Source organism: Schistocerca piceifrons, chromosome 3 (assembly GCF_021461385.2).
Source record: "Schistocerca piceifrons isolate TAMUIC-IGC-003096 chromosome 3, iqSchPice1.1, whole genome shotgun sequence".
NCBI lineage: Eukaryota > Metazoa > Arthropoda > Insecta > Orthoptera > Acrididae > Schistocerca > Schistocerca piceifrons.
The window spans coordinates 347,087,053-347,100,424 of NC_060140.1; the positions used below are offsets into that span (position 1 = coordinate 347,087,053).

General features: G+C 43.0%; 1 protein-coding gene across 2 annotated transcripts in view; it reads right to left on the reverse strand.

Annotated features, from left to right (window-relative positions):
• The window catches only part of LOC124789318 (monocarboxylate transporter 7-like), a 146,333-nt gene that overhangs the window by 26,785 nt on the left and 106,176 nt on the right, over positions 1-13,372 (reverse strand). For both annotated transcript variants that reach the window (XM_047256634.1, XM_047256633.1), the window contains exons 4-5: positions 6,968-7,108; positions 1,402-1,907 (exon numbers count right to left, since the gene is read on the reverse strand). In XM_047256634.1, coding sequence (XP_047112590.1) covers positions 1,402-1,907; positions 6,968-7,108 — 647 coding nt within the window. The remainder of the gene's footprint in view (positions 1-1,401; positions 1,908-6,967; positions 7,109-13,372) is intronic.

Below are 13,372 nucleotides of genomic sequence, written 5' to 3' on the forward strand. Positions count from 1 at the left end.
TTTTGACGTTTCGGACATTTATGATGTATATCTGCAGACTGAAGTGAAGAAAGAAAATTTGTACCAAGGCCGAGATTTGCACCCATGCTTTCTGCCCACTAGGGAAATACCAAGTGGGCTGAGGCATGAATTGGAATTTGGACTGAGGAGGAATGTGTGCGGTTGTACAAAGACACTGTGCCAGGGTCGTGTAGTGGTTAGCGCATCTGCCTTTGAATAGGAGACTCAGGTTGGAATCCTCCCCTCGGTACAAATTTTCATCGTCGCTTCAGTCTGTATATATATACATTTTTATAGTATTTTAAACCTACTGTTTAAACATTTTGACTGCAAAATGACATGTCTATATTTTCTACGTCTACATCTACATGGATACTCTGCAAATCACATTTAAGTGCCTGGCAGAGGGTTCATCGAACCACCTTCACAATTCTTTATTATTCCAATCTCGTATAGCGCACGGAAAGAACGAACGCCTATATCTTTCCGTACGAGCTCTGATTTCCCTTATTTTATAGTGATGATCGTAGGCCGGTGTCAACAAAATATTTTCGCATTTGGAGAAGAAAGTTGCTGATTGGAATTTCCTGAGAATATTCCGTCGCAACGAAAAACGCCTTTCTTTTAATGATGTCCAGCCCAAATCATGTATCATTTCAGTGACACTCTCTCCAATATTTCGCAATGGTACAAAACGTGCTGCCCTTCTTTGAACTTTTCCGATGTACTCCGTCAGTCCTATCTGGTAAGGATCCCACAATGCACAGCAGTAGTCTAAAAGAGGACGGACAAGCGTAGTGTAGGCAGTCTCCTTAGTAGATCTGTTACATTTCATATGTGTCCTACCAATAAAACGCAGTCCTTGATTAGCCTTCCCCACAACATTTTCTGTGTGTTCCTTCCAATTTAAGTCGTTCGTGAATGTAGTTCCTAGGTATTTAGTTCGTCTACCTAAACGTTCATAAATAATATTAGACAAGCAAAACAAACCAGAAGAACATGAATTTACGGCCTTTAGATTTGACTGATTTATCGGATAACCGAAGTTTAACGAATTCGTTTTACCACTCATGTGGATGACCTCACACTTTCGTTATTTAGGTTTTGGCTGAATAACACCCATATGGTTGCTGTCAGTCCTCCCTTCCCAATGTGGGGGAATGAATAGATCATTAAAAAAAGGAAAAAATGTAGTACACTGTCACAATGTTAAAATGGTAGGTGTATTTTCTTTAGTGCAATAGACTTTAAATAGAAAATATGAACCAAATATTGCAACTATATTGATTTACCGATACTACATTAGTGTTTCTACAATAACACCTTGAAAGTTGTAAATGGATCTTGATTAACAATTAAAAACCACTTCACTGTTGCTAAGTATAAATATTCATACATTACCTGTGTTTCGCCTCCGTCTCTGTGATGTTCCTTCCTTTCGGTCGACGTCATTTCCTTATCGTTCAGGCTACGTCCTCGCGTTGTTAAATGGTTTAGAGACATATTGAACTTGTCTCCGTTCAGGTTTTGTTCCTCTGCATTCCTTTCATTTATGTGATCCACTGACAAAGACTTTGATATATCGGTCCTCTGACTTGCAAAGCCCGAGCGAAATTCGGTACTCCGACTTGCAGACGAGCGCTTGTCAGCGCTCTTGCCTGGGCTCCTCTTCTGCAGTGGCCTCAGGATTACGAAGACAGGAATAATGCTCACATTGATTGCGCAGATAATGCATTGCGCCATTCTGAAGCCAAAACTGTCCACTAAATGTTGTACCAACATCGGAAACCCGAAAATTCCTAGTCCCATTGCCAGCTGAGTAAACCCCATCGCAAAGGTTTTTCTGCGGTGGAAGTAAATATTGAAACCCGTAAAACATGCTGTAACGACGAGGCCCATGCCTAGACCTGAAACAAATAAATATTTCACTCAGACGTATGTCATATACAATGGTTCAAATGACTTCAGAACATAGTTTTACTGCTTCACACCAGGTAGTTCATGGACAGTGAAAATGGCTCAATTTGGCAGTTCACGTTCTGTGGTACATGAGATGAAAGTTTCCCTCAGTGCCAACACATAAAAATTATATAATTATATCCGAAAGCAAAGACACCACATATATACTTATATAATTGAGGTGAGGACGGCCGATGACCTCTTCAATGCATATGCACGCCAGTCTCGAACTCTTATGGGACCCACCGAAACGCCGCGCGTAATGAGGATAATGGGCAAGGGGCACTACAGTAGTAGTTTGTGGATACGTTGAGAATTTCGGTCTGACGACAGGAGTACTATGATAGTCCGTGCAGTTGTGACGCCCCTATATCTGGATGGCGCAGAGGGTATCGCGTCTGCCTAGTGAGCAGAAGACCTGGGCTAGAATAGCAGTCTGGCACAAATTTTCAACTTTTTCTATTGATATACAAACATCAAAAGAAGATTTGCATCACCCCAGTTCCCAGAACTCCTGAAGATAGACATTGGCTGTGGATATTGGATCACAGACACAGTCCCTTTGGCTGTTCAGAGATGTCCCTAAACCCGTCCAAAGATGTAGAGAACCATGCATGAGCAGCGTCTATTAGACAGAGGGGGTCCGACAACCGATCAGTTCCAGTCATTCCACCAGGAAGAAGGTACACGGCTCGTGTTGTCTGTACATAGTTCAACCATGCCTGGACGCTCAATACCGCGGTTCGATCGCGTCCGCATCGTTACTTTGTGCCAGGAAGGGCACTCAACAACGGAAGTTTCCAGGCGTCTCGGAGTGAACCAAAGCGATGTTGTTCGGACATGGAAGAGATACAGAGAGACTGGAACTGTCAATGACCTGCTTCACTCTGGGCGCCAAAGGGCTAATACCGCAGAGAATGACCGCTATCTATGGATTATAGCTCGGAGGAACTCCGACAGCAACGCCACCGTGTTGAATAATGCTTTCCGTGCAGCCACAGGACGTTATGTTACGACTCAAAGTGTGCACAATAAGCTGCATTATGCACAACTTCACTCCCGACGTCCATGGCGAGGTCCATCTTTGCAACCACGACACAGCGCAGTACAGATGGGCCCAGCAACATGCCGAATGGACCGCTCAGGATTGGCATCACGTTCTCTTCACCGATGAGTGTCGCATATATGCCTTCAACCAGACAATCGTTGGAGACGTGTCTAGAGGCAACCCGGTCAGGCTGAACGCCTTAGACACTCTGTCAAGGGAACGCAGCAAGGTGGAGGTTCCCTGCTGTTTTGGGATGGCATTATGTGGGGCCGACTACGCCGCCGGTGGTCATGGAAGGTGCCGTAAAGGCTCCACGATACGTGAATGCCGTTCTCCGACCGATAGTGCAACTATATCGGAAGCATATTGGCGAGGCATTCGTCTTCATGGACGACAATTCGCGCCCCCATCGTGCACGTCTTGTGAATAACTTCCTCCAGGACAACGACATCGATCGACTAGAGTGGCCAGTTGCTCTCCAGGCATGAATCCTATCGAACATGCGTGGGATAGATTGAAAAGAACTGTTTATGAACGACGTGACCCACCAACCACTCTGAGGGATCTACGCCAAATCGCCATTGAGGAGTGAGACAATCTGGACCAATAGTGCGTTGATGGACTTGTGGATAGTATGCCACGACGCATACAGGCATGCATCAATACAAGAGGACGTACTACTGGGTATTCGGGGTACTGGTTTGTACAGCAATCTGGACCACCACCATTAAGGTTTCTCTGTATGGTGGTACAACATGCAATGCGTGGTTTTCATGAGCAATATAAAGGGCGGAAATGATGTTTATGTTGATCTCTATTCGAATTTTCTGTACAGTTTCCCGAACTCTCAGAACAGAGGTGATGCAAAGCTCTTTTTGATGTGTGTAAATCAATGCCCGTTCGCAGGCAATGTCTGTAATTGCTTTGTGTCTCAATTCATGCTGGCTGAGAAATCAAAATGGTATCTGTTCTTTTGGACATGTCCGAAAGAAGAGATGTCGTATACATTAATCTAAGTTGTAGGAAGTCTATCACGTATATTAATTCAGGCTTTAGGAAGTCTTTTCTTAAGGAATTTGGAGTGTAACCTTGTATAGAAGTGAAACGTGGACGATAACCAGTTCAGACAAGAAGAGAATGAATTAGATAGAGCAAATAACAAATGAGGAGGTACTGATTCTAATAGGAGAAAAAAGAAATTTATAGCTCAACTTGACTAAAAGAAGGGAGCAGTTGTTAGGCCACATCCTGAGACATCAAAGAATAGTGCATTTGACAATGGAAGGTGGGGTTTAAAGTTGTAGAGGTTGAGGTAGTTATGCAGAGATGAAGAGGCTTCCGCAGTTTATACTAGCATGGAGAGCTGCATCAAAATAGTCTTCGGACTGAACAACAACAACAACAACAACAAAGGCCACATCATCATATAGCATTTAAATAACATGCACATCCTTGAATCGTTTATACAACCCACAGACTTCTCGCTGCACCGTCTCTGAAACGCAACTAGTATGTCGCAACGCCATTGCTTTCAGTTATAATAAGTCATATTTTGAGCAGTTGGTCCTCCACAGCTTCGAAGCACTGAGAAAAGATTGCATGACCACAGTACGATGGTTACATTCATTTATGGCTAGTTCACTGGTGGGTGTAATCAGTTATATTTGGTTTGTTGGGACGAGCCATTGTGTCATGTACAATGTCCACAGAGCTTAACGTTTTACGATATGTGATGGCTGATTGAGTGAGTTACGCATGGAGACAAAACAATAGTGGTCTTAGCCCACTGTTTCCGGCACCGAAAGATTCCTTTGAAAACCATATGGGGCCTGTATTTAACCACTCCGAGAAGACTGAATGCTGCTTAGAATGACAATGGTTTTCCTACTCCGTTCTGGGCATGGTAACGACTTGTGTTTTTGGTGTTTCTATGTTTTTGTCCACCGCCTGTATAAGTAATGTCATAGCCAACTTCTTGGTGCTCAGTTTATCTTTGTTCATATTCACTAATATTCCCGCAAGTTACGTTCATTTACTGTGGTGCTGCAATTTCCACAAGGAATGCGAGAGGTATACATTAATCTTTACCGAGCGAGGTGGCGCAGTGGTTAGACACTGGACTCGCATTCGGAAGGACGACGGTTCAATCCCGCGTCCGGCCATCCTGATTTAGGTTTTCCGTGATTTCCCTAAATCACTCCAGGCAAATGCCGGGATGGTTCCTCTGAAAGGGCACGGCCGACTTCCTTCCCCATCCTTCCCTAATCCGATGAGACCGATGACCACGCTGTCTGGTCTTTCCCAAACCAACCAACCAACCATTAATCTTTAACAAACACTCTGAAAAAAGTAAGTTAGCTTGCAGCGCGCAATGGAATTTCTGCGCCACGATACCACAGCACAGCGGTAGGTGAGCGAAAGAGAAATCGTGAATCCCACAGATAGAATGACGTATCGTGCGGTAATTCGTTTCCGTTTCTGAAGAACAACGGAGCAACAATGCATTCCGAGTTGGTGAAAGTGTACGGCAATAACGCACCCTCTTATAACACAATGGTTTGGTGGCGCAGACGCTTCCACGGTCGTGAAAAAAGTCAAAATGATGAACAACGAAGTGGTAGACCAGCTTTCTGTGACGAACGGGGCATCGCAAGACAAGTGGAGTCCTTGGCTCTCGAAGATCGCAGTGGAGGTGACAGTGGAAAAAGTGAGTCAGTCGTGGATTAATCTCATAAAATTCCTTCTGGGGGTACTGCCACATCATCTTATAAAATACTTAAAATGGAGAAATACAAAAATAATCGACCTTTTGGCCGTTTAGCGGCGATTTTCCTCACTTATTTTAGTATTTTAAGTAGTTTGTAAGAAGACGTGAAGCACATCCAGAAAGATTTTAAAGAGACTGACACCACCATTGTGAGCCTGCGTAATTATATCAGTCATCAATCAGCTTTCAGCATCTTGCACGACTTCTTGACCGTCATAAAGATCGCCGACCGCTGGGTTCCGCAATTGCTCGCACCTATTAAAAAACGCCTGCTGGAACGAGACGCCAGCGGCAACTGTGTAAGACCAATCCAGATTTCTTTCCTAGCCAGCTAATCGCCGTGGACGACAGCTGGGTTTATCACTGTGGTCCCGGGACAGAGAAGCATAAATGTGGATTCACCACCGCCGAAAAACGCGAAGACCCACCAGTCGTCGGGTAAGGTGATGCTGACTGTCTTTTTTTTGGGGGGGGGGCAGTCATGGTGCTATGCATTTCCCGAATGACGGCGAGGTTAGTTTCGAGACGTAACGTTTTCCGAACAGCCAAAATGTAAACTTCGAACTCCGAAGTCTCTGCCAGCTCATTCACTAGCTAGGAGAAATGTGTCGCATTGAAGAGTGTATGCGTAGATGTAGACTAACACCATCACCATATTTCATGGTCGTAATGTGATTCTTTCGAGGTGATTGTTAAAATTTTGTTACTAGCCCTCGTAGCACACAATCGGATAGTTCATCAGTTTCTACATCCTTACGGCTCGCAACGGGACGAACATGTCATGTGTTTACAGTTTAAATGTAGGTGGGAGGAGGGAGAGAGAAAGAGAGAGAGAGAGAGAGAGAGAGAGAAAGGGAGGTAGGAGAGTGGGTGAAAGAGGGAGAGAGAAGGAGGGAGGGAGGGATGCAGAGGGACAGGGAGGGAGGGAGAGAGAGAGGGAGAGAGGGGGATGGAGGCAGGAGAGGTAGCGAGAGAGAGAAGAGAGAGAGAGAGAGAGAGAGAGAGAGAGAGAGAGAGAGAGAGAGAGAAGTGGGAAGGGGATTATTTATAGTTTTGAATCTACGGAGGAACATTCATTGATAAAACTTAGCCTTTCAGAGGTTGTAGTGAAGCGATATTCGTAGTTACTCTGGCACTACAAAGCTTATGTATAATGAACAGGTAACGGTGTCCCTCCTCACAGAACTACTCACCGCCGCAAATGTTGGCCAGAATGAAGTGCCAGAATGCAGTGGCAAAAGCGACAGGTCCTTGTCCAATGGCCATGATGACTGCTCCTATCCAGCCAACTTGTCTGCATGAGAAGCGCTGGAAAAGTTTGTTGCAGAAGAGGCCTGGAATGACAAACGAAAATGCGTTAAACATTTTGCACACGCCGGTGTGGAACAACAATAACATAAATCTAAGGGTACAATGGAGTGCCAAATGGGAATACATTCTCACAAAGCATGTGTAATTCAAGGTTTGTCTAAAACGGTCAGTGAATTGGCCGGTATACAACAGAATGTAACTACAAACCAAACTGAGACAGTCAGTTATCTGGGGTTATGATAGCAAGTAGCGCTGTAATTTTTCATGTAGATCGTCGATGGTAGATTGTTTTTGTCGGTACAAGTCAACTTTCACAGTTCCCAACGGGTAGACGTTCATAGGTGTCAAATCAGGATAGCGAGATGGGTACTCAGCACGATCTACCCACTGGTCGGATGGAGTGTCAACATGACATTTCGATGGTGAAATGTGGCTCCAACCTGTTGCATTCAAAATATTACTTCTCTATATTCCATTCGGATAGCAGACAAAATGATTGAATCTTATCAAGATACGCCCGACGAGACACGGTATCCAAGCAGAAGAAGAGGCCAACCAAACCACGTAATGACAGACCACAGCACACATTAAGCCCCCACAGATCCGATTTCTTGTCCGCAGGAAAGTGGGGATTTTCAGAAGTCCAATAGTCACAAGTGTAATGGTTTACATCACGGCACTGTTAAGTTTGAATGGAGCCTGGCTAGTTCAATAGAATTTCCCGGGAAATACCCCAGTCTCCACAAGCTCAAACCAATCGCAGTATTCAATCCTTCGATCCAGGTCGTCCTCATTCACCACCTGCAGCAGTCTTGGAATGACACTTACCACTTTTCATGCTTAAGAACTCGTCTTACACTTGACCGGCTCATCTCACCTTCGCGAGTGTCCGCTTCATTTATTTTGGTGGTGATCTGACGAGATATTGTAACACTGTAACCCTGAACTATCTGTTTGTGGTCAGGCTGTGACTTCTGCACTTATTAACCGTTCCATCGCTTGGAACTTACACGGATATAGCCAATTATTTAACGTTCTGCCACTGCTGTTGTACCTCGTAAATGCTCTCGTACTTTAAGAAACACTGCAGTGCAGCGTTGCGTTGCGCAAACGATAGCCTCAACTCAGATATTGTTGCCAACTCGACTGTCTTCAGCTGTACTGGCTCGCAGCGAGAACGCCACCAGTCGCGCACCCGCTGAGCCAACTGCCCACGCGAATTATCCACGACAAATTTGATAATTACACTTCAACTTTAACATGGAATTAGTAGCTGTGAGTCATTTTGTTTTGAAATTACTAAATGACAGCGAGTATCTTTTTCTAGACTCCTTGCATAACGGACGATCAAAAAGTTTCCTTTTGAGGTCGTTTCTGCAGCGTATTTATAAGGTCGCACGACTCCGATGCGGATATACGAGCACCAACATGTAATCAAGGGATTAGTGTGGCATTCGTATCTTTCCGATGTGCGTGCATTAAATGCGGAAACGTGAACTACGGCAACGTTATTACCAAATGGCCCAAGCTTGACCTTGATGGCCGAAGGACAAACATCGGTAGCCATCTACGAAGAATGAAGAATGTGTATGGGGCAGCACGTCTGACGAAAACCACCGTTGTCGAATGATGTGCCAAGGGATGCTGCTCATTCGTGATAACGCACGTCCCCATTTCGAAAATGTTGTAACGCAGAAGTTACACAAGCTAAACTGGGAGACATTCTCCCTATAGACCTGATCTCTACCCGATTATCACGCTGTCGGTACCTTACAAAAGGCGTTGAAGGGTCGAAGATTTCTGTTAGACAAGGATATGCAGCTTGCAGTTACGGACTTCTTCACGCAGGACATGGTGTTTTACCAAACGGGTATCTCGGGTGGAGTTATTGCCTCACTACTCACAGCGATTTTGCCTCATTGGCATACGGGTTCTGCACTGTACGGCCTTCGTACGGACGCTTTTTGACCGCCCCTTATATAAATGAAAATGTGTATAAAAATGCATGCGTAAGTTTGTGTGTCGAGGCACGTGTCAAGAAACCCACGTAACGTAGAAGGCATTAAGCTGAAGCAGAGTTGATTGCTATAGCCGGTCCAGGGTAATGAGTTTGCAGCAGTAATCTCTATGCTACCTGGAATAACTTGATTAGCTTCTTTACACACGCCGGCATGTTTCTGGCGTCTGTTTCATCCCCCATGCTATAGTTACGTAAAAAGTTTCGGTATGTCTGTACGTGATTAAGGATTATTTACTTATTTCTGGTCATAAACATTTTCCAACTGACTGTAACAATAGCTAAAGAAGAGAACTAACAGATCAGCACACGACTACAATATATATAATCGGAATAATGCCTTCTTTTACACCAGTAACCCCCCCCCTCCCTCCCCCAATCAAACTCTCATGTATAAAACAGCTTCAAACGTGTGATTACTTTGCAAATTTGTGCTCTGCTTTAAGAAAAGCTAGTTTTTCACGCATCTCAATGTTTATGACGTCATATCTGCTGAAATATATGTCGTGCAGTGATACAATTTTGCATTTTTGTTCGGTGGTATTGTCTCAAAATGTGTTGCTTATAAAACTGTTAGTAAAGAACTAATAAATAAAACGTCATATCTGACGCTGAAGTTTTACTGTATCAACAGCAAAAATGTAGTAAACTGTAAAATTTCTTCCTTTGATTATTTTGTGGCGGTTGTCAGCGAGGGAAAGTCGCGTAAAGGTCTGAAATGATGTGTAAAACTTGTTATAAATCGCTAAGTCTCTCGATCTCAACTGCTGGATGTATATAGTCTGGGTAATTTGCCCGCTGTGATTTACGTTGCCTCAAGGCCTACATTACATAAGTTTCTATTAGATCTACAACTTTGCTTCCGCAGGTTTGCAGTAGATGGCAATAGTTACAAGTGGTGGTGCAGATGGTAGGACGCAAGTGTCGTACAATAAGCTTAATCGTTTGTAAACGTAACGCCATCAAAATATTAGTCGATTTGTGATGGTATCATATATTTATCCTTGATTGAATATGTCAAATTACGAGCTCAGATCTCGTCATTTGAGGGAAGTTTTAATTTTCACCTCTAACGTGAAGAAATCTGTGCCTGAGGATAAAAAAGTGCTGGGCAAGACCTATTGTGAAGCACCTTTTAGTGAAAGGAGGTGCAGAGAATGGTTTCAACGCTTCAAGAACGGTGATTTTGACGTCGAAGACCGTCATGATGGTGGAAGAAGGAAATGTCTTCGAAGCATCTGAAACCGACAGAAACAATCACAGGAGTTTGTCATCGAGAGCGATTGATGCTTCTAAGCCGAGCACCGGAAGACAAACTGCCACAATACAGCGGCTGACATGAAAAGTTTAACTTTCAGTATGACAATGCTCGGCCTCATGTCACAGAAACCGCCAAAACATACTTGGAAATGTTGAAACTGGAGGTCCTACTCCACTCGCCATAGTCCCCAGCTATTGCTCCCTCTGACTACCACGATCGGTGGCACACGGTTTGTCTGACCAATACCTCCGGGCACATGCACAAATGCAAAGTTGGATCGGTTCATGGATCTCTTCAAAAGCCGCAAGTTCTTCCGCCGCAGGACTCGTATGCTGCCCAAAATATGGGATAAAGTTGAGGCCAACGATGGCCAATACTTTGAATCGTAAATAGTTTTCTAAGCTTCGAACTTTGAGAAAGAACGACGGAGGCAAAGTTGTAGACCTAATATCTTAAATACCTAATTTATCATGTTCAACTTTTAACGCAGTATTATATTATTTAATGAGCATGTTATGACAGCAATTTAAATTTTTAATTCCGATCAATAATTATATGAAATACTGAAAAATCACGTTTTTATTATGGCTGGAAACCGTTGCATAGGCTACCTGCAACTTGGACCGGGTGATCATTTTAGGTGTTCAGTGATAACAGATACACTAAGAATTTTAGAATCTGCCTTGGGGCTTTGTGCCTGCAAGTGGTTACAGAAAATTTTGACTAATTTCTTAAATTCAAATCACGAAGTCTCATTTACTGTGCATTTTTAGATACGCATTTGAAGCACTATTCTCGAAATCTTTAACAGACATCTTGTACACATTTCTTCTTCGTCTTCATCATCATATTCTTCTTCTTCTTTCTGGAACGTTTCTCCTTATGCCTCTTCCAAGCTTCTCTTTCCTCCTATAGTCTATCATTTAGCATCTCCTCCCATTGCTGTCCTCTTCGATTCAAATTATTCTTCGCTTGGTCTCTCCATCTTGTTCGTGGTCTTCCAATCGGACTTCGTGTAAATTCTGTCCATTCTAGGGCTCTTCTCGGAAGTCTTTCTGGTCCCATTGTTTTAATGTGGCCAAACCATTTAAGCTATTACTCTCCATAGTTCATTTTTTGGGGTTTGATCTACAGCGTGTTTCATATTGTTTCATTCTTTATCCTGTCCCTTCTCGTCTTACCCAGTATCCCTCGTAGTTACCGTGTCACTTTTGTTTTTATTCTGCTCGGATATTTCTCTGCCCAAGTCTAACATTCTGATCCATAGATCAAAACTGGCACATAATATGATTTGTACTGCAAGATCTTTGCTTTGGCAGGTATTTTCTTATTATGTCAGATACATAATAATAAAATTTTGAACAATTTTTTATTCTCTCCGAATTTTCATCCTTGATGTTTTCTTTCTTGGTTAATTTATTTTCTAGATTCTTGAAAGCATCTACTTCTTTAATAATTTTTCCATTGCAAGCTCCTTTCGTTTTTCCTGCCGATTTTCATTACTTCGCTTTTTATTAAGCTTATTCCCATGACTACTTCTACAATTTCTCTCTGGCAGGTATTTAGCTGTTCTTCCAATTTCTGCTTATTTTCTTCCCAAATCATCACATCGTTTGCTTTTGCCATGATTTTCATGTCATCTGATACTGACCCATGACGAACTTCCCGTGTGATGTTGTGCATGACTGTATTAAAAAGCACTGACGGGAGCATACTTCCTTGCCGAACCCCTCAGTCCGTTATAAACCATTCAGATTTTTTTGCCATCTATTAGAACACAACTGTCTGGCTATTAATATGGCACCTATAGCTGATCTTCTAGGTCAAACTCCTTTTTGTTGTTCTATTAATAGTAGTTCTATTTTATTCCTGATTTGCTGTAAAATTATCTTTTCATAAATCTTGATACATGGCACGTTAGTGCAATTCCTGTACAATTCTCACAAGGCGCCTTGTTACCCTTCTTAAAGATAGGTACAATAATGGCCTTTGTCCAATCACCAGGAATCTTTCCATGTGCCCGTACTGTCAGCATTACCTTATAGAACCACTGAATTCCGGTAGATGCTGCGGCTTTGATCATTTCCACTGTGATGTCATCTACTCCAGGAGCTTTGCCATTTTTCGTTTCCAATAAAGCTTTCTCTACATTCAACATCTGCAGATCTTCTCTTTCTATTCCCTCTGGGATATTTCTTTCGTCTCCCGGTATCTCATAATGGTACTTATTTCATCATGTTCTTCATATAGTTTTTGGAAGTACTATTTCCATACTGTCAACACTTCTTCTTCCTCCCACTTTTGAAGTATTTTCTTTTTGCTTCCTTCTGTTACCTAACATGCAGTATAATATCTTCTTCTCATCTTTAAAGTTCTCTTGTGTCATATCTCTTTGTCAAAATAAACCAGCGTAGTATCCGGAAATGCAGATGGAATTATTTAAGTTCATTCGTAATTTTTATCATCAGTAGTGCCATCTCATCGGAAACATATACTTCTCTCTTATACATATACTTCTCTCATACAAATACTTCTCTCTTTCTCTTTCATGGCCTTTATCGCGTTCTTCGGGCTCCGCTGTTTTGATGGTTTGTCAAATTTAACTTATTTTAACGTAGTGGATAGATGCCTGACCAGTCGCCACAGTCGTCAAGGTAACTAAGGGAGGGAAGTCATGTGTACCACCGTCTGCGAATTCTGTTAACTTTGTGTGTTGTGTTTTTAACTGTTCGTGTATAGTATTTTCTGAGGCTGAGATTGGGGACCAGCCTAGAATTTACGTAAAAGAGCGCTGAATACCGCCTTAAAGCGGTACTCAGGTTGGCAGGTGTACCAGACCTACAGTCATCAATTGCCGCGAGAGTTGGACACGGGTTTGGCTCACTTTCCCCCATAAGTGTGTGCGTTGCCAGCTAAGCTGTAGGAGCAGGTCCCTTAAAGGTTAGCTAATATGTTTCCTGTAACTTTGTGACTGGCGATTACAGTGACGGGGAGGAGTGTTGCAACGAG